At 30.9% G+C, this 23,218-nt stretch overlaps 1 protein-coding gene across 4 annotated transcripts in view; it reads right to left on the bottom strand.

The window, feature by feature from the left end:
• The window catches only part of Nrx-1 (neurexin 1), a 240,332-nt gene that overhangs the window by 90,021 nt on the left and 127,093 nt on the right, over window positions 1–23,218 (bottom strand). For all 4 annotated transcript variants that reach the window (XM_029321266.2, XM_085482216.1, XM_029321265.2 and 1 more), the window contains exons 6-8: window positions 16,104–16,130; window positions 9,208–9,366; window positions 6,235–6,387 (exon numbers count right to left, since the gene is read on the bottom strand). In XM_029321266.2, the coding sequence (XP_029177099.2) occupies window positions 6,235–6,387; window positions 9,208–9,366; window positions 16,104–16,130 (339 nt within the window). The remainder of the gene's footprint in view (window positions 1–6,234; window positions 6,388–9,207; window positions 9,367–16,103; window positions 16,131–23,218) is intronic.

Below are 23,218 nucleotides of genomic sequence, written 5' to 3' on the forward strand. Positions count from 1 at the left end.
GGCTTGATAAAAGGGTATGACGGTAAAAAATTTAACATTTAAAGGCAACAAGAACTCTGATAGATGTGACATATGAGACATAAATAGCTGAGAAATATATATAAATAGCTATGATAAAATGTAATTATGTATATTTTTTTTTTATAAAAAAGATGAAAATGTCATACTTTGATTTTTGTGTACAATTAATGCTAATTATATTTAATTTTAATTAGTCTTTCATAAAATATAAAAATATTGACATATATATATATCTGGGAGAGAGAAAGTGCTGCATGTATGTACATTAAATAATAAACTTTGGCAAGTTTAACGAGAGAAAACAATTAGATCAATTTACATTACTTTGAAAGAAATTTCTGTCCGATGAATATGAAAATATCTGCTTCTTTCGTTTTGATTCGGTTAAACTACTGATTAATTATAAACCGAGATGGTGCGTCGGATTAACGACACTAATTCTACAGAAACTCAGGGGGAAATGGACGGATGAAAAAGTGCAGCCTCGAAGTTCGCTGATGCATGTAGCCACGTGTGCAACGGGATAGCTATATGGCCGTGGTGCATTAGATGGCCGAACACGGGAAGTTCCGTAGAATAAATCAGGGGCATTGCCGTGTAGACGAGGAAAATCGGCGTGTAACAGCGGCGATGCATCCGACGCGCTCGTACTGCAAATGTGTTCCGTGCACGTAATGCAGCGAGGGAACAAGAACCCCCTGCAGAACTGTAAATGCACCGCAAAAATGTAAAAAATCTTACGCGAGATACGCTTTTGCATTGCCGTTGCAATCAAAGCACAAAAATTATTCAGTCTATGCGTCAACATAAAAAAAAGTTACAAAACTATAAGCCTCATATTTAGAGACACATATCTATTTTTTTTTTTTTAGTGTATACATTTATTTCAGATCTTAAATCTTTCTTTTAAAATACTACGTATTCTTAAAAAATATTTATCGAATTTTTAGGACGCGTTATTAATTGAAAATGTAATATGGAGTAATCATATAACATTAATTATTTTATATTTATTTTATATTTAACATTTGAAATGTTACATTAAAGAAAAATTAATGTTTTAAATGGATTCACCTAATAAATAACGAAAATAATTGATTAATTTGAATAATTGATTTAGTCAGGGATTGTAAAACGTTGCAAAATTTATTAATCTGTTAATTTATGCAAGTCTGAAATTGCTATACACATTAAATAAGAATAACTCTAAGAAATGATCGTTACATTTTAAATTGGACCATTTTGTGGAGAAGGAATTGTACAAAAGTTGATAAAACATTATTTTTGAAATTGCTATAATAATGTACATAATTTGCTTTTGACAAGTGGAACAAAATGACAGTATTAATATATGATAATGCGATAATGCGGATACAATGCAATGCGGAGTAATTTTGAGTGTAACGAGTTTCAATTAGAATAGCCAAGCTACAAATGACGAAGAGCCCTTTCATGGTTATATTAATATGCAAATAACAGTTTACACAACTTAAAGCTATTTTCGATATTGCTTTGGTGTGTGTTATTAATTTCTTGTTATAGCATATATAATCAAATACAATATATATTTATGCAAAATATAACCAAAATCAAAACAGAAAGCAGAACGGAATAGATGTCTTAAAATATTAATAAATTATTAATATTTAAATAAAATTAATATTTAAATAAAAAATATTAATATTTTGATTATAAAAAGATGCTGCCATTATTGCACATAATATATTTTATTATTTATATCATCTGTAGCATTCAACAAATTTGATATGTTCATATATAACCCATCGAGTCAAACATTTAAGTTTCAAAGAAAATATTAAATTATCTATTTTTATTTATAAATCTTTTCTTTTAATTCAAGAATAAATAATGCAATAAAAAATATAGAATAAAATCTGAGCAGAATATAAATTACACAGTGTTTGAAAATACACTGAAAAAAATGACTAAATTAATATACACATTTAATTCAATACTGTCAAATGAATTATTGATTTAAAACAAATATTTATTTTGTTTTGAAAAAGATTTTCTTATATCAAATAAATATTATTAGTTTGAAATAAATGATTGATTCGACGGTATTGAAATAAATACTTATAAGAACTTATATGAACTAAATTTGTGTTCAGTGTATCGGTAATAATATATTTGGATTGAAATAGTTTAAATTGTAATTAGTTAACTTTAAAATTTGTAATAAAAGTTGTTTGAAAATATAATGAGAGACGAAAATATCTATTAATAAGTTCCAATATATACGAGTAGAAAATAAGTTCGCGATGGTCATCCAAGCGAAGCCGCGACGGTCGCCGATAATTAAAACGCAACCACTGTAACGTCCGCATTGACATTTGCTCCGACTACTAGCGCAATCCGGCAAAGGAACGTTTCGATCTGTGGCAAGTTTCTCCGCAAACGTCTCATCTTCTAATTACTCCTTTAAAATAGTCCATCGTGTGGTCGCTATGATGTTCCAGCACTGATTTTCGTTTGCAAACGGTGCACGCGGTACCAGTATGGCGCATAAAATGTGATTCAATGATCCCTAAAACCTTATGGGCTCTAAAAGTAAAAGGATACGACAGGCAAACGACGCACGAAGTAAAAGACGCGCTGTCGTAAATCTATGAAATGACAGATCAAGGAAGATAATCTATTCCTGTGCGTTTAATGAATTACGTTTTCATTAATTTCACTGATTTCAAATATATAAAATGACATTTGAAAATATTGATCTTTATATCCCTGACGAATCAAATATTCAAATATATATATATCAAATTTTTATAGCTGACTTGATTATTAAAATGCAACATTTCGTATTATATAAGTTAGATTGCAATATTTCACGTTATAAATCAATAGATTTCAAGGTGGAAAAATCAAATGAAATTTTAGCAGAGAAAAATTCTTCCCTCGAAAATACGTCTTTAATGCTGATGCATACGTTTTTAGAACTACCTCCAGCACTTTAATCTCGGTATGGAGTATCGCGAATGCAATATCGCCCAACATTACGATACATATATACGAAAATATACAATACATTCCCGTCTGTTCATTGATTTCCGAGTAACTCGAGATATTGATGTCTGAACACAGGCTGGGCATCACAGTTTCCGATCTAATTATGAATGCGCCAACAATACCGGCGTATTCGTATTCATATGTTCTCTTATTGTATTGCTCGAAACGCAACACCCGGAGAGTACGAATGCAGCTTTACGATGCAACTGGGTAATTGCGTCCGTATGCCGATATCGATATTAATTATAACTGAATCTCGGACACGAGTATGTTGTCCATTCTGAATGACCATCTGCTCGCTATCATAACGAGTTTAATGCGTACTATCCGCGCCAGTCGAAAGTAATATCGATCGCGTTGGTATAGATGCGAATTACGAAGGTTATAACACGTTATCGTAATGATAAAAGATATTCTATTGTTATAATTGTTTTTTGGCGATATTAATCTCTATATATAAATTTAACTTACATTCGAACACAACACAGTGTAGTATTGTTGGGATAAAATCTCTTATTTATTGAAACTCACCGCTGAATCAATTGTGTATTAATTTGTTTATTAAATTGATAAAATATTATCTACTACATTAAGTGCTCTTCGACTGCATTTATATTAAATTATTGGATATTAGATTTAATTAGACTGGAGCGCCCAAAAGCAGCGATTCATTAACTTTAGAGAGGTTACGGCGAGGCATATTTTACGTTATAAGTAGTTCACGTGAATATCGAATATTATATATATATATATATATATATATATATATATATATATATATTATATACTTATATATTATATTCGACATTCACGTGAGTTACTTATAACATAAAATAATATCTTATCATAACCCTTTTAGAGTTAATGGATCATTACTTTATGCTCTAATTAAATTTAATATCCGATATAATAATTTATTAAATGTATCGCAGAGCGATTGACATATATGTATTTAAATGACTATAAGAGAGCTCCGTGTGTGAAGTGGTTCTTTAATATTCTTATTAAATTAAAAATCTCGGTAACCTAAAGTAGTTACAGAGGTCACGTGTACTAGCTTCATTATCGTGTGCACATTATGCATGATAAAAACTGCAACGATAAAATAGCGGCTTGAAGCTTAAATAAGGCGGTCGAAAATTAAAATCATATAATATTTTTTTACTAAGAATTCAATGAAAAAATTCTCTACAAAATTCTCTAGTGAAATTTATTTTTCTTCTAGGAAAATTTCGTGAAACAATCATGAAAGCTATTAGCAATTATGAGTGATTACTTGTTGAATTATTGAAAAAAATAAACGCGATGAATAAAGTTTGAGGAAAAAAATTGATAATAAAATTCTATTTTTTAGTAAATTTGAAGTAAATTTTTGATATATAGAATTTTAATTAAAAATAAATTACAAAGATATCGAAATTATTTTATTTTGTTGTCTGCAAAAATTGAAAATAAGGTAGAAATACTACGATAAAAAATCCTGAAAAAAATGATTAACTCTTCCTAAACCTTTCGTAGACAGATTATCATTATGTATACTGAACTTGAATTTATCGACTTGACATCCATTGAGATTCTGTATTGTGCGCGCGGTCGATATTTGAAGGAATAAGCGTCGGGACTTTGAGACACTCTGTATCATCTGACAGACAAAGGGATAGGCATATCCCAGAATAGCTGCACAGATATATGTATTAATGCAACGGATGCATAAACCGCGGCGATATAGCGAGCAGCGTAATCCAAGAACGGTCGTACTCGTAAACAAGCTTCCGCGCGAGGGTAGCGGACGCGCTTTCAGAGAACGCGTACTTTGACGGCGTGATGGCCGATGTAACAAGGATTTGCAATGGTAACGATGGTGCTTCGTGACCTGTAAAAGCTCACGAGGGTACGCACTGTGCGATAGCACACTCGTGTTAATATACTACGTCGAGAACGTGTGTGAGTCCCTTTGGACGAGTGATGACAGATAGAGAAAATTGAGAGTTTCTGAAACTACAATACATTATAGAATTTCTTTCAAGTCAATATAATAATAATAATAATAATATTTAAAGAGTTCTTATCAAACCCTCTTTAAATCTTTTACTTCTAGAAAAATGAATATATATGTACATAAGTGTCAATAGGCGAGGGATGTGCTCGAAAATAGGTGGTGCATTATAACGTTAATATCACTGCATAACAATGCACAGGTAGAAAAGAACGAAATGCCGAAGCTTCAGTATGTCAGAGATTCCGAAGTAAAACCTACATAGTTCTCCACTTATATTTTTTCTTTGCATTTAAATTCTTCAATCACAAATGTATATTTGTAAATAATTAATTTACTCGCATATTGCGTTGCCCGTTTAATATTTCTCCGGGGTTCTTTTTTTTCCTGTAAACTTCGCTTTTCCGAGGAGCACATCGGCATATCGGCAATCGAGTACATGTGCTACGTGCAAATATGCTTCTCGATATAAAAAAAATAAAAAGACCTTTGTAGTAATTTAGAACGAGGACATTTGCGAAGTGTTTCCTTGACCTCGGCTGCTTTCGTGAATCGGAGATATTCGCGAAAAGCTAGATTAGAAAGCAAACTGCGACGTTGCATCGAACGATTATTTGCAGCCTGCTTGAAACTCGCGCAAAAACTTCTCCGAGTGCATTCCCGATTTAATCGGATATTTCCATCGTCACGATTCTTTACTCGATAATGGAACTAGATCGTATTTCTTTTCCTTGCATTATTTAACAGACACGTGCGTTCAAGTGTTGCCCTTTACGAAGGTTTTGTTCGTTCTCGAGTAAAAACGATTAATTTAGAACCGTTGTAACATGTTCCAAGATCAATAGTCGTGCATGTTGTATAAATTCACAATTTTCGTTTAAATCGTCTACGTGTATTAAAAAGAGACAAATATTCATTCTAAATAGAGGAAAGCGGATTTTTCGGAAATTAATTCGTGAAACCACAGTAATAACACTTGTTGGTACAAATTCATGATATTTTAAAGTGGGTTAAGGTGATTTTCTTATCGGACAGTGCTTATATACAGTCTAAAATGAGAAGAATTCTCTCTTTTGTAGCTCCTGCTCTTGCTTGTTATCAATAATTAATAATCGCAACGAGTGTGCGTAATATATAGATATTTGGAAAGAACAGTTTGATCGTAAATGAGAAGAACATGTACTCACGAGATGCGAGTCCCTAGTGGTAAACGTGATCGGATCTGAGGCTTTTGGCTCACGACAGTGAAAATCCATCTTTCCCCAAGCCGCAGCACCTGCTGCTCCGCTCCTGGCCGCTTCGATCAGTTCCATCTTGATTCCTTCCGCAGCGAACTCCACCTGCGAGCACAATAAACAGAGTGACAGCTAGTATACACGATAATAAATGGTGGAAAAGGAGCGAAAATACAAATTTTAGTTATCATTTTTTTTTATCAACTGATATCATTAATTGCCATAAAGCGAGACAGAAAATTCCGCGAAAGCATTTTCGTTGCAAGTACTTCATTTAAATGTTGCACAAGAATTGTTTAATTTTTTTTTTTTTAATAAATACTCTTCAATTTGAGTGAACGCTCCAAGAATATTTGCGAGAATATCGCTAAATCTCGATCTTCTACAATGGCTCCTTTCTTTATCGACAATGATATAAATAGTTATAGCTTGCTTTTTCAATTCTTCTCAAAAGAACGAATCAGATAAGCTAATGACACATCATTTATAAAAACTATTTTGCTTTTAGCCATAAAGATTACTGGTTATCGTCAACAGAGGCACGCTTACTACACATTAGCCGAAAAATATATATTAATTTATATGACTGCAGGATTGAGAATTTATACATAGTTATGAAGTTATAGTATTTCAAAGAATTTATATATAATGTAAAAAAAAAATTTCGATCTTATTTCCTTTTCAATCTAATAATGCTATACACATATAGTTGAATAAATAGGAAGCTAAGAATCTTACAAATCGAATTCTGAATAATTTACATATCGCGAACTTGCGCATGCTCATAAATAAAACTCGCAAACTTACGCAAACAGTCAGCAAATTACAGTCGTCGTTAACCTTTCGGCTACGCGAAGTGCTTTATATTGCAACGAGTTTTATCGCTTTATTCGCGTTTTTTTTTGTCGCCGCCCATGGCATGTTAGTTCGACTTCACTTCTCGGCGAAACTCCCCAAGTAAGTTGTTGGCATGAATATTTCATTGCGTTGCGATGACCAAGTCGACACCTCGTTGCGTCTGGTGGACATTTTTATTGATCCGTACAGGAAGTTTGTATGCATCGCTATCGATAAGAAATAATTCCGAGGGTCCGAAGGTAATAATATAGTAGCACTTTGTTAAATAACTTTATGTACTTAGCGAATTAATAGGTATTAGGTTTAGATGTATATTTTTTTATACAAGACACTCTTGGTTATCTTAATTTTTATTGTTACTGAGATAATTCTATCAAAAAGTTTAGATTAATACATTTCGATGAAATTTAAATTCTTTAGTTTGTTAAAAAAAATCAATACTAACTATTCATAAAAAATTTCTAGAATTTTTCGTACAAAAATTGAAATATTCTCTATAATATATTATATATTAATAATAATTAATAATCAAACTATAAATTTTATTGTATATTTTTTAAGTACTTTGAAATTGATTACTTTTTTCTTATCAAGAATGTAAAAGTATATTAATATTCATAAGCACAGATGAAAATTGCTTGTTACTAAAATTAAATTGCAAACAGATAACAAAATATTAATGATCATTTAATCTTCATTGGATTTTAACCAGAGAGCTTTTCAACAAAAATTTAATTTGGAGACAGAATTTATTAATATATTTAATTGTATTCGACATAATTAAAAAATAGAATTCTTCTAAATTTTTGACGCAGAGAAATCAACTTCAAATTCGTTAAAACATCAGATACAAATTACAAAAGTTATATATGTACATGCAATTTTCCTGCGCGACATTTTTTGTATTACATTTTTGTAATTAAAACATTTTAAAAAGGCATCGTGTAACCAAACTTTGAAGAATTAACAAACATTTTTCCGAATTTGTTTCGTTTGTACAGCGCTAACAAATCTCATTATTTTATAAGTGTATCATGTTACATTCTCTTCCGCGTGTGTATATAGCAACCATCTTTTTAATTAAATTTATTACAACGTAGAATGTTTAAATGACATATACACTCTCGAAAGGACTCAGAGAATTTATGATCATTACACATGTTCTCTCTACTGATATTGTCTCTCGTGAAAGATTCAATGATACACCATCGCGATTCACCATCGGCAAATTAATTAATAAAATTTCAGAATAATTATCGTTCGAATTGAAAACTGATTCGACTAAAAAGACCATTTAATAATCACAATGACAAATGGTACAGTTTATTTTTCAGCATTATTTTAGCATTTTATATATGCAATTACAGAAAATTATTCGTTTGTATGATAAGAATAGATAAGAAAATATATAGACAATTGATCTTTAAGTCATTTCTATATTGATATGAAATAAAAAAATGAAAAATATACATATATCGTTAGGTGTGCAGTATGAAAATATCAAAATAAATAAATTATATTTTAATAGATAAAGATTGATTGTGTGCAAAACTTTTATTGTTAGTTGATTCTTTTCAACGAAAATGTCGAGGGTCATCGCTTAAACAATTTCCCAACAAATTATAGATTTGTAGAAAGTAAAGTGCATTTAAAACTAACTAAAGAATAGTTTTGATTTTGATATATTTGTTTTCTCGGGAAACTTTATCTATACATTTTATATCTCCTTATTGACTCCTTATTATTCTTTACTTAATAATTACTTTTTTCAAATATAAAATCAACCATTTTATATTATCTAGGCTATCGTTTGACGCTTTTTAAACTAATGTGTCAAAGTAAATATTTGAAAAATTTGACAGAGTTGCCTTGCATTTTATACTATTTTCTTGGAAAAGATTAATTTGATTTTTTTCTAATCTCCGTAAACATTTGATATCGAAAAGGTTAATGATCTCTATCACGCTTTATGCAATTTTCATTAATTTATTTCGAGACTAAGGAAAGAAAAGAGACGGTGAAAAGTTGGGGGAAAATATAAATAAATCATGCTATCGCGCGTGTAACCTTTCTCAGACATCCAACGAAGTTGTTGATCCCTTTAGCGCCCTGCAAGGATCTCGCATCGGCGCCTCCACCGACGAGAAGTCGATCGCTTGCTAAATGCGCGAACGATCCTGCGGTATGTCCGTGCTCAGCGTAAATCCCATCGACAATAGCAGAGAGCTGCAACAGAAAACACAGTATCTTGAAAATTCCATTTTACGGTAAATTGGAAAATTCATTATTTTATTTACTCGATTTATTATTACAGTTTATTTTCTACACAGAAAAATAAATTGTTAATTTGATTAAACATGCATTTAGTTAATTATAATTTCTTCAGTTAAAATATTTAAGTATTATGTCCGAAAATCATTATTTAACTTAAATATTTCGATTAAAGAAACGATAATAAAAAATGCGCATTTAATCAAATTTAATAAACTATTTTTTCAGTATATATAATTGATACATATTTTTGAACTCATAAATACGCGTGCATTTTATTATACTTTTGTGTTTGCTTTTTACTGTGTTTTCGAAATATTATTCCATGTTTTCCAATTTTGTAAATGTAAATGTTTTTTAATTTTCTGTCTACTTATACAAATAAATCGTCCAAAGTCTATATATTGCTTCTAAATAAAGATTTGTTAATTTTTTTACCGAACAAATAAATTACAAGTGTCGTTGTGGTTTGCGTTCGAAGAAGATAACTGGTATTAACCGCAGTATCGCTTCGATTTCTAAAAAAGGGCAGGATAAAGTTTTCAGAGCGTTCATGCGGGTATGCCATAAAGTTTAACATTTAGACAATCGCCGCTCTTGAGGAGTGGTCCATTACGACTTTAGCAATGGCGTCGATAGTCGTTATCTCCCGGTTATTCTCTTCCTTTTTCGTCCATCGTTCTAACTAACAGGGAGGCAGACATGGAGGAGCGAACAGGGTAAAACGTTAGAATGTTATGTCTTCCCGGAGGCACTTAATCGAGAGGAAGATACTATCCTCTTACGACTCTTCATCTTCACTTACCACACCAGGGCTGCCGCGATGCAAGTGTACAGATTTCCGGTGGTAAAAATGTAAGCCTAGAACTTCCATTTTAATTGCCCAAAGACAAATTTTAACTTCCAAATAGATTTTAAATTTTATAATAATGAAGCAGAGATGCTAAATAAATAGAAATTTTATAATAAAAGAATTTAGAAATTTTTTTAGCTTTAATATTCAGAGTTCGGAAATGTCAGATTATGTAGAATCTATTTCTGATTTCAAATCTATATTTGAAAAAATAGAATTTATACTCTTATGTTTCCGGTTTAAAATCTATAAAATAAGATATGTTATAAAAAATGGCGCTCTAAAATAAGATATAAAATAATGTCAATATAAATATAAAGTGGTTTCGTGAAAACAAATTAACTCATCGATTAGTTTAGCTTGAAAAAATACGATGTGGAGCATTAAAAGCTCTGGTTGTTGTAGAGCCAGCCCTGTCTGAGGCTTTTCTTCATCGTAATTAGGTAGCTCTCTTGTCGAGAGCGCTTCCTTGGACCGCAGTTGAGCAATCTCCTTCATAATCCTCGAGGCCTTATCTCCGATGTTTCTCAGTGAACAAATAGATCCCGCACTCATCGTGATAAAATTAAGGAACTGTCTGCGAGTAAGCGGCGTTCCACACCGCTTTGCATAAAGAACATAAAGATACGTTATGCAAATGCCTTACTGTCATTATTACAGAGAAATGATTATATCTAGTTATGGGAAAATTTAGTTTAATAGTATCGAGAGAGATTAAAAATGACACAGTTAAGTTTATATAACTTTAAATTGTGCACTTTTTATGCGCGTAATATATATTTCACGGAAATGATTCTCTTATATACATTATACAATTAAGATAATTGTTTACATGATCGAGTAATAAATGGCAAACCATTATTAGCCAAAACAATCATTTATTTTATGTCAATAATGAATTATTCAATGTTTATTATGCGATATATATGCACCTGTAATTATGTTTGCTTTTCTATTATTTATCGTTTCCTCTTATAGAATCACCTCGGCAGATAATAAATTATATTTGACGATGAAAAGTACATTTTAAATATGAATGGACGTTAGAAATTTTACATTTTGCACAGGGATCATTATGGCAGTGAATTGGCCCACTTGGCATCTTACTAATTCAGGTGGAAATTTAATTAAGCCGAGGTAAATCAAAATTCGCAGCTTTGATTCGAATCGGGACACCGCAATAGCTCGCTCTATCGCGGGGAAGGAATTAATTTTCCGACTTAATTAATTTTCCATCTTCATTAGTTGTTTCTGGACTCACTGACTCGTGCTAATGAACATCTTAAACATTTATAGCGGTGTTGCAATGGCAACTGAACTAGCAAGCTTTATTGAAACCATTTTCTCGCTCTAAAATTGAGCTAATGACTACGCGATAATGTTGCTACCATGTATTTTATTAATTATAACAATTCAATAATATAATAAATCTAATGCCATATATTTTTTTAAATTATAGATAATAATACGTTGGACATAAATTTCCCGGTGAAAGATTAACAGATACATGAAATAATACACCAATTTTTAAATGTTAATTAATATGAGCAAAGATCTTACATATTTTTTCTTACACAGTTAAAAATGTGTGTTAAATTTAACAGATATCACATGTCCCAAACGTTCCACAGAAATTTTTGTGTTAATTTAACATAATATGGATATGTTAAATGGATACATAAATATTGTGTTAATATTTTAACACAAAATAAATGCAAAACTTCAAATAATTTAAAACTAATTTTGTGTATAAAATTAACATGGTTTTAATATAAAAATTAACTAAAAATATGTTAATTTTAGATTTTATCATCCCCACTTATATTGTAAAATAAAAAAATCAACATTTTTTTCTTTAAATTTAAACAGATAAATCTTGTCACTAATAAAACAGAACACATTTATTGTGTAAAATTAAAAATAGATGCACATTATATGTTATTTGTACATTTTTTGCAATTGTTTTAATAATTAATCATTTAAGTTCAATTAACACAACAGCAATATGTTAAATTAACTCATGAATATGTTAAATATTTAACAGAAAAATTTTAACGAGAACCATTTTTAACAAGAAAACACAAAATTTTCTACTATGTAGATAATAATTATAACGTTGTGCATAAATTTCCCGATGGAAGATTAACGGATACATAAAATAATACAGCTATGTTTAAATATTAATCAAACGTAGGGAAAGATCTATTTTTTCTTACCTAAATATTTAACATGCTTAAAGCTGATTATTTAGACTACTACATGAAGTGAAATTTAAATGAAAATGGCAGTAGCGAAAAAAAGCGCGTGCAAAGTCGATTTGAGGGAAAAGCAGGTCCTTTAATAGCGCCCCTTTTTTTCGCATCGTGATAATCGTGAACCGCCGAGCGTCAGCAGATATTCCTCGCTTGCGCGCACAATGTATTTGGGGCGATACAATAAGCGTAACCGGGAAAGTGGGCCGTAGACCCACACCGGAGGGAACCCACGCGCGAGAGGATCCCTCTTGCAGAACGGGTATGCTGATCCTTGTTTGACGAATATGGAGTGAACAAAGTGACAAGGGGATGGAGTAGACTATTTATTACATCCAGATGCGAGCTCTACTTAGCCGCTCATGGATGATGAGTATTGCGCGCATTTGTATGCGCCTGCAGTGCCGCGAGAGTGCATTGTGTTTTGTTGTCGTCAACGATTTTTATTGTTTCGCGAATTTATACCACGAAAAAACTTGTAACAACATATGTGAAATATAACAATATACCAAGTTTTATTAATTATATCAAAACAGTTTTTTCACTCTTTTCATATTATTATTATTTCAAATCAAAAATAGAAATTGAAAAATCATTCTCTTTGATGGAATCTTTTTTAATACATGAGAAATACATATAATAATATAATTTGCAGATATAAGAATTCAAAGAATTAAATATTGAATAAAATAAAGTTATGCAAAAATTTAAAAAAAATGTGTGTTACGAACTTAAGTTGAATAACCAAATTAAATTTGACATCTTTATTAAAAGAAAGTAAAAATGGTAAGCGATTCTTGTATCTAAGATATAATAAAATTTAAATTAATCGGATTTATAATTACACATGTCAGATTTTTTTCTATTACATTTTTTATTAAAATTCAATAATGTAATTAGAAATACTCGATATAGGTACTAAAATGATAAATTTTACCAATTTATAATGCGTCCAATACTTTTAACATTTTTTATAGTTGATATTTATTTTGTAGTGACCCGTTTTTTATTGTATAAGAAAGAATAGAAATGAAAGCTGTGGAATGAATTTCTTTCGCTATTAGTTTCGTTTACCGATCATTTTTCTATATTACGACGAAAATAAATGATTTCTACATTTTTAACGAGATCGTAAATTATATCCGACACCATAAAAGACCATCCTGCGGAATGAGTGAAAAACAAGAAAAGAGATTCGCGAGAAACTGAGAAAAACCGAGGAGAAACGTCATCGAATTTACTGGAGCATCGCGAGAACCTTAAGAGCGGTTCAGATTCAAACATCGAAGTGAAAAGACGGAAAATGTGAAAACTTCCACGCGTATACTCTCTCACTAGAGAAGAAACGGGCGGAGTCAATGCCAGATCTCTTGCTTTTTGCATCATGAATGATTTATTCTTGCTTTTTAGGACGATAGCACCAATATGACATCAGACGCAACTTCAAAGAAGAAGAAAGTTTTTATAATAATCGGATTCAGATCTCTATTTGTATTTTACATATTGCGCTTCAAATTGATATCGAAATCTAGAATCTATTTGTGTGATCGTACAATTTCAATTGTACAATTTCGAGAAAATAGTTTTGCAGGAAACTAGAAAAATACTGTTTGTATAATATCTTTCACGTAATTTATACGTATCTATAATTCCTATAATTTTAATGAACCCATTAATTTTTAGCGCAATGATGTCTATAGAGAAAACATATACGAAGTAGATATATTATATAGCAAATAAAAAAGTAAGCTATATTGAAAGAGTTATTTGGTAAACTATTTTACGAGATGGTCGCATTCAGTTAATGGGAAATTGTCAGCGATAACTAAAAGAAGTAATTTACGTTTACGTGACAAGAAATTCTCATGATAACGTCAGTATTTTCTCGCGGACCGCGCCGTAAATTATGCAATCGATCGGTTTCGCGCCCGATTTGCATTTCAGAATCTTTTTCCAACTCCCCGCTTGTGAAAGCAGTCAAGTGCAGACTAAATGCATCAGCTGCAACTTTTTCTGCCATCGAAATCGGCGGTATATTTCTTTAAGATAGACAGACGAGAGAAAGTTCATCATTTAATGGAATGTTATTCCACTCACACGTCAATATTGTATTAACTAATTGATTTCTTATTTTCTAATAATGAAAAACATCAAATGCAGCAGACTATTTTTAACAATCTAGTTTAATTTTGTGATTCATAACATATCTTTTTTCAATTTATAGTAATTTACTAAATGCATTTTTTTTTTGCCATTATATCATATTAATTATATAAAAATAAAGAACAAACTATTTTCATGCATTTTTAGAAAAATTTTAACATTGTTATCCAGATCTTTGTTTCTTTATTGATAACTTGACTATGTATCAAATTTGAACAGGACAAACTAGTAGTTTCTGAAAGCAGAGTTTGACTTATTCATTTTTCTTTTGTAACAATGCAAATAGAAAAATAATTTCGTAACTGTATTGCAATATATCTAAACTTATTCATCTTGCAATGTTTTCCACGTTGTAAAATATAATCACTAAATGTGAAATGCAAATAAACAAATCAATGAAAATTTTTACATTTACAATGAAAGCATTTGTAATTTGATGAAATGATAGAATTGCTTTTTTAAAAAGTATTTTACAATTCAATTGAAAATTCGTGATTTATAAACCATTCTGTTTATCTCAGAAGAACTATGTAAGCTAAAAACATATTTTAGAGCTTAACGGAATTGAGTTAAAGTAAATAATGCAAAAACATTTGTCAACCTATTTCTGTATGCCACTCTCGTGGAAATACTTTCAATAAAAAATTCACACGGGATTTTCTTTCCTTCTAGAAACATAGTGAGCCAGACAACGCTCGCATGGGTGGGAGGACGAGACTCGAATGGAGATCTCGAGATCACTCGCGTGCTTCCGTAGAACATGAGTGGAACAATAAGGGCTGGAGGGTCTAAACGGATGGATGAATTCTTGTTAAAAATGTCCCGGCATTTTTCTCGGAGAAATGCAGACAACTTCGAGTCGCCCGTTGCTCAAGAAGAAGGTTTGGCAGGAAGGAACAAGGATATATATTGTACCTACAGAGGTACGGTGAATAAAACGCGGTAGGACGAAAGCAATTTAACCAAGCGGGACTTTAACGTTTGAAAAAGTTTAGAATAATTTATTTTTTTTTTTTCAAACAAATTTTATACCTTTTGTTCATATTTTTCAAATAATTCTATATTCTTTTTTTACCAATATAACGCAATATAGATTACCAGGTAGACAATATAAAATGTACAAGTTACGGGGTATAATTGAAACGGATTAAAATAAAATAAATATGTTGTTTGTTCAAATAAAGTAATATCAATTAGTAAGCGTGAAACAGCTTTGTGCAAAAAAAATACGCATGCACACACAAAAAGGTCGTAATTAATTAAATATTGCCAATCCAATTAAAACGACTGTAATATTCTTTGGCGCACTGTTTTTTTTGGTAACGTTTTGCATTGCTCTTAACAATAAGAGCGAGCGATCGAAGACATCAAAAGCTACAATATATATATATATATATACGATACAATAAAAATCACACACTCACCCTGCAGAAGCTGGTTATTGAAGAGATCTGAAACAGAAAGCATAAACGTGCGATCAGTACAAAATGTCCGTATACATTTTACGTGAATGTGACACCTGAATTGAAATTCAAAAGTTGCCCCACGTACAGAAGCTCACGAAGCTGATAGCCGCAAGCTCACGAGCTATTCGAACTTTTTCTGTGGATTATCATAAGAACTTTTTTTCACGCGAGAATGGCTCTGTCGCTCGAGAAAAGGGCGCAAATGTATTTTACGTATTCGCGAAAACTTCAAACAATTTTCATTTCTCGCGAGAGAGAGACTCGTAGTTTGATGCACGAAGAAGAGCTAGATGAAGCGGAGCGAAACTTCAATTTTTTTTCTCCACGCAGAGATTTATCCAAGAATTTTATATATCTGATCATAATAACGTCAACAATAACAAAAATTTTTAGTTCAGGTTATATCTATATATATAAGCACCGTCTGTCTGTCTGTCTGTACGCGAACTACTTCCGCATTTGTGGACCGATTTTCGTGAAACTGTTACCAAAATGTTGCAAATTTTTCGGGGGTGGCTGCTGTGGGTTTTTTTTTTAATTTTTTAATTTTTAATTTTTTTTTCTTAGAGGAGGGTATGTTTTTGCGAAAAATATGTTTTTTTCAAACTTCTATACGCCAATGTGTTTAGAATGTTCAGAAATATTGCAAAAAAAGATTTTTTTAAGTTTAATGATTTTTTTTATACCTTCACTTACCCACCCACGCGCCACCCACGCACTTTCACATTAATGGATCGATTCCCTAGAAATTATTAATTAGGTATTAAATTTTTCTGAGAAGCTTGCTATTTTCTTTAATTAAATTTTACACTCACCTCATGCATCTACCCATGCGCGCGCGTATTTATGGATTGATTTGCACGAAATCGGGACCAAAATTTTATAAACTTTTATGAGAATGGACCTATTTTCATTAAATTGGTATCAAAATGTTGTAATTTTTTGGGGATGGCGAGAATTTGGTTTTTTGTTTTTATTTATAAATTTATTAATCGTTTTATTTATATTATATTATCATATATAATATATAACCTAATATATTTTTAATTAAAAAATTTCAATACTTGAAGATGATCAAATGAATATAAATCAATTTGAAAATACAATTATCGAAGAAAATAATATATCAAAGGAAATAGAAAATGTTATAATAAATGAAGCAAATGGATTTGAAATTAAAAGTATATGATACATTGATGAATACATTTAATATATCTACAGAAATTGAAGAAAGGTTTTGAGGACCGCGCGAAGCGCGGTCCGAAAAGCTAGTTAAAAATAATTTCAAAAGTGACTAAACAAGTATCTATGTTGATAGAAATGATTGTTTATTTGATTTATTTCTACTTTGGCAACTAATGTTTTCTTGCAAAAGTATTCTCTTTTCTCAATTTGATTTACACTGATTATAATATTTTCTTTGAGAGAGTTTCGAATAAAGATTAAAATTGCATTAGAGTAATGAAAATATACGAAATTTCATTTATATAAAATCCCTGCCATCAATGCACGTAACACATGCGTGTGACACAAAGTGCATTTGCTTCCTAAGCGCAGGCGGTTTGTGCGCCTGCAGCTGTGTGCGGGCCTTATTAAGGAATCCCTTTGATCACGCGGCGATTAAACGACTGACAGAAGGGCAACAGCCCTTGAAAGAGAAAGCCGGTGACGAAGCGAACTCTTGCCTTTGTGCTGATCGCCTAGGAACGATCGCGAAAAATAAACGTATCTTTCTGTTCGCGCGTCGCGATTATCGCATAAACTTATCGAATGAGCCGCGCAAATCAAGCAATCTCTATCCAATTTTTCGTTTGCTTAACGATTACATCGCGTGCGGATTAAATCATTATTACGCTGCAATGTTCTGTACACTCATTTGCACAAATACAATTTTCTTTTTCTATTACGTATTGTTACATCGATTATCACGTTTTACTCTTGTTGGTTTGTGAATATATATGTATATTTTATCCTTAATGAATATCCAGCATATATATTTTAGGATTGTAAGAGCATTATTGACGTAATATTGCTCATTGCAATATTATTGTAAAATATTATATAATAATTTCATAGTATCTTATTTTTTGAGAACACAAACGTAATCTGCAATTAATTTCTAGATAGCTTCATGCAATCAGCATAATGCTGAAATTTATTTCATTATATTCAGAGTAGAAACTGTATTATACGACTGTATACGAAATGAAAGTAAATAGCTTCCGGAGGCAGCTGCAGTCGGTCCTGCGTATGAACGGTTCCTGATTTGGCATTATGTTAATATCTCGGTAGGCTGGGTCGATCCGCTTATTATTTGGCTTTGCTCAGTTATCTGCTTAATTGGCTCTCGATTTAGATCACCCGAGGGCTTAGGGCTTAAGTGAGTAATATTCGAGATTGCCTTTATGTTGAGTATATTGCCGAATAAAAATAGTCAGAGGACAAAGGAATTACAAGAAACGAGCTTTTTGTTCCATAAAGCTTTGTGTTCACGTGGATTATGGAATTAGAGAAAATTAGAAGCCATTATTTCTATGGAATATTTTATCATTTATGTTGAAAACAATTGACTCGACAAGAATGTACACTTTTCATTGATTCATTACTTAATCTTTTTCTTTACTATGAATATAATCATCAGAATCATGACGTATATATTGAAATAATGCAATAATTCAAAAGTTATCCATCTAGTAAATGCGAAGCCATTTATAATGGCTAGTTTATACCCTTGATACCAAATCTACATCAATGCGCTACTGAATGTGGCCACAGTTTTACATAAAATTGGCATTATGCGACCCGTCGGCGATCCGGCGGGAATTTCATCGTGCGCAGTGAATTTAAGGACCTACTTTGCACCAGCAAATATCAAAGAAACGATCCGGCATTCCGGACTCTTTCGGGTGAGCCAATGTTTGCGCAGCTGAGTCGTACGTAACGAATTAAACGCTCTCTAGGAAACCGCTCGAACGCGTTACAAGCCTCTCTTACTCGCGAGGATGATTTAATGCCGCGGATTTAGATCGCGTATTTCAAATGTTCCGCAAACCAAGAATCGCAGATCCTTCTATTCCGTCGGAATTTAGCGATCATCTCTTTCTCTTTCCGGATATTTCAAATATTAGACCAACGACGAATAATATTCATTCCGTGAAGCTCTTATTTAAAATGTTATATGGTATGTCCATAAATGGGCTATATTAATTTCACGCAAGCATTATCTCTTTTTAAGATAAAGTAATCTTTCAACACAAATTTATTGAAAAATTACGACAATTGCAGAAGAAATAAAACTATGTGTAACATAATGTTTTCTATAGTATGCAAAAAAGTGTCCGTACTTTTTCTTTAGAACATTATTTTTAAACGGAGACAAGACAAGTAATAGTATTTGAAATAGAAGACATAAATATAATTTTTCATTATTATAATTATTTTCCCTATTAAATTATCATTTAAAATTATACAAGAAAAAATATTTAAGATCAATGCAATATTTAAAAATTGGAAATATTATAATTGAGACACTGAAAAAATTGCAAATAATTAAAATTATTATTTTAAATTAATAATTTTAATTATATAATATATTATATATAAGTTTGGAATATTCTCATTACTGCTGTCAAGCAATTGTATTTTATTTCTTTTTGCGCGCACAAATGCCCATCTGTTCACGCAAATTTTCTCGCGTTCAACGAGCATCATTACACGAGCATCTCTCTATTTCCTCCTTCAAGAATCGATCGTGACAACAAACGTATCGGGGATGGCATACTTTGATAGTGAATTCTCGAAGCCTCTATGTCGTGAGAGCGTGACAAGAGAGAAGTGAGGTACTATCGTCGTATGCAAGTTCGATCCGGCAGGCGACGAATTGAAATCTTGATTTATCGTAGGATATATATACATAGCCAAATCTTCGTTCGAATTGTGCATTGACTCAAGAAAAAGCGGCATAGCGGTAAAAAGTTTTGTTTCAGAAAAAAAAAATTATTAATTCTCAATCAAAGTTGAATATTGGTATTTTTAATGAATTTATAAGTGTTATAATTAAAATTATTTACGCTATATATTATAATATAGAAAAAGAACAATATATCTATTATATTTCTGTATATAGAAATTAAAATTTGATTTTTTATTATTAAAACAGCACATTCTCTAGTTAGCAAAACCTGCTTCTTTTTGATGATACATACAAAGGAATAAAGTAATATATAGTTTCCTGAAAAAATACATTTTAAAATCTTAATATACAAAAACCAAGTGCCATATTAAGTAAATCGAGTCGATTAAATATCCCTTTTGACGTTGAAAAATTCTATTAAAATTCATATAAAGAATGCAAATTTTATACAATATTACATAAGATTACGTATATTGTTATATACTTCTGTGTGTGTGTGTGTGCATGTCTGTGTGCGCGTTTTCTTTAGACACCTTATATATCTGCTAACGCAAGGTTGAATTTTCCAGTCAGTGCACCTTTCGTCACGAAAAAGCGGGAGATGAAAGTACTCATGCTTAAAAGACACCCAGCGATCTAGTGACATACGTAGGATGATGTGCGATCCGCCTTTGCCACTATGTAAAAGCAGGCAAAAGATTTCGTTGTGACGAAAAACGCGCGGAACGAACAGGTTGCATTCATAGGTATGCGGCGGATAAAATTCAAAGTTGATATGATGTTAAATCTTTCTGTCAGAGGTCGAGTGAATTCCACCCTCTCACTTCGAAATGAAATCTGCGACGGGCTTCATTCTTTGAGGATTTTTGAATTGATTACGCGCGCGTTTTTTTTTTTTTTTTCTAAACTTCTTATGTTCAATTTATAAATCGGGAATCTTGCTCTACATAAAATATATTAGAAGATATATATAAGCGCATTAATTATATGAATAAAGAATAAATAGTTCTTAAAACGAATGCAAAAAATTAAGGACAGCTATTTATAATTAGTCTCATTTGTAATAAATCAACTTAAATTATAAGATTGCGGGTGCCCGTCATTCTATCTACTTAATAATAAATCCCATTTATTGCTAATAGAATAAACGTTTGACTTTTGCGCCGGATTTACTCACCGATTGAGCTTGAAGTATAAATATCTCTCTCTTCTTATATTGAGAATTCTTATTTAGAATATTCTTTTAATTATTCACATATATCTATAAAAGACAAATTTAGGTTAAATCTAAAAAGAATTTTAAATTTGATTAGAACTGCATGATTTTTCCATGATTACAAACTAGTGCTCGATATTACAGATCGAATTTTCGTATAATGTATAATATATTGAAAAATATTATTCTTGATTATAGAATAAAACTTGATATTATATGTAAGAAAATATGTAGGTGTTCGTGATTTATCATCATAATTCGTATTCGTTCGTAGCTGAATAACACTAGAGATTGAAGGATAATTCTATCGATTTAGTAACAAATCAGATTTAACGAAAAGTTCAAATTTTAGGTCAAATTTTTTGTGGCAAATTCTCGCATACAAATATGTTTTTTCCATCGTTACTGTAAGCCATATTTTCTGTTACATTGTCTCATTCTTTTATAATACTTTAATTTCTCTCCTACATATATTTTAGAATGTATATTTAATTATATTCTGACACTTCTACATACGTTTTTGCATTTGTTATGTTTAAAATGGATATTAAATTTATATACCTGATATGTTTGTTGTATAAATTTAATTTTATTAATTTAGCATTCCATAAAAACTAAGAATGTATATCGAGTAAAGTAAAATCAATTTTAGTTGCATGGAAAAATGGTTACGAGTGAAAATCCTGCTGACTTTATCGGCATGGAAGCTGCTTTCGCAGTATTTAAAAAAAGCTAAGCTAGGACAAAATTACAACTGACGTCGCTACAATTTATAAACATCACTGATGAAAGTGTTTGTATTATCCTATGTTAATGTAATAAAAAAAAGTTTTGAATTTCAAGATTAAACGCGAAAAAATAAATACAGATATCCGTAGTTGAGCGTCATTATTCGTTCGTAGTTATTTGTAGTTGAACGACACTTGAGAGTCAAGAACGATTATACCGATTTAGTAACAAATCGGATTTAATGTCGAAGGAGGAGGACAAATCTGGAATTCAATTTTTATACCGGAATCTCTCTCTCATGAATTCTCGCAAATATGTCTCTGCTATCACTGTTAAGTCATATATCTTTTGCTACATTGTCTGGTTAATTCTCTTACATACTTCGTAAAATACATATGCTGACATGCAATATACATATAGTATATGTATTTATTATTTTTACAGTTTAATAAAAAAACGGATATGTACAACGAATAAATTCTTCTAATAATGTAGGAATTTTGCTTATTTTAAAATGTTTGCTAAAAAGAATAGAAGAATTTTTTGTTATATCTTTAGAATCTTTATATGTCTTGTTATATAATATGTGTTTCTGAGAATTATTAATTTATATGTATATATGTATGCATACTCATTTTATGCATATAATTCTTGCAATTGTTATTACATAAGAATAATGATTGCTGTAGAGAATTATTGATTATTAATCAAAATATTTGTTATTATCTATTTAGATAGATTTGGTTAAATTTGAGTAAATAGGATGTATTAAAGAAACAATGTATTCTTACTGAATATTTTCAAAAGACGGCTATTTTACAGCTATTTTAGCACATAATTGTCGTAAGATTATTCAAAAATCTTCATTATAATGGATTGTTGAATTATAATTACAAAATTACGAAATTATGTGCAATCAAGAGTATATGTATGTTTTATGTCAGCATGTCGCGCATTTAGTAATTATTCGATATTATGCAAACATGTTACACGTGCCAGCATAGCATCAATTTTATCGCCACATACACAATATAATAAAGTATGGTTCGTACATCTTATATTTAGATAGAAAATTTTTAATATCAGATAATATTACGATTAATATTAATGTTTTATAGATTTATACATGTGCGTGCTTACGCGCGCGCTTGTGTATGTATATTTATGCGAAATAATGTATAACATAACAATATCAATATGAATATTAATATCTAC

The sequence above is a fragment of the Nylanderia fulva genome, unplaced genomic scaffold, assembly GCF_048542155.1.
Source record: "Nylanderia fulva isolate GAGA-0341 unplaced genomic scaffold, ASM4854215v1 Scaffold2, whole genome shotgun sequence".
Taxonomy (NCBI): Eukaryota; Metazoa; Arthropoda; class Insecta; order Hymenoptera; family Formicidae; genus Nylanderia; species Nylanderia fulva.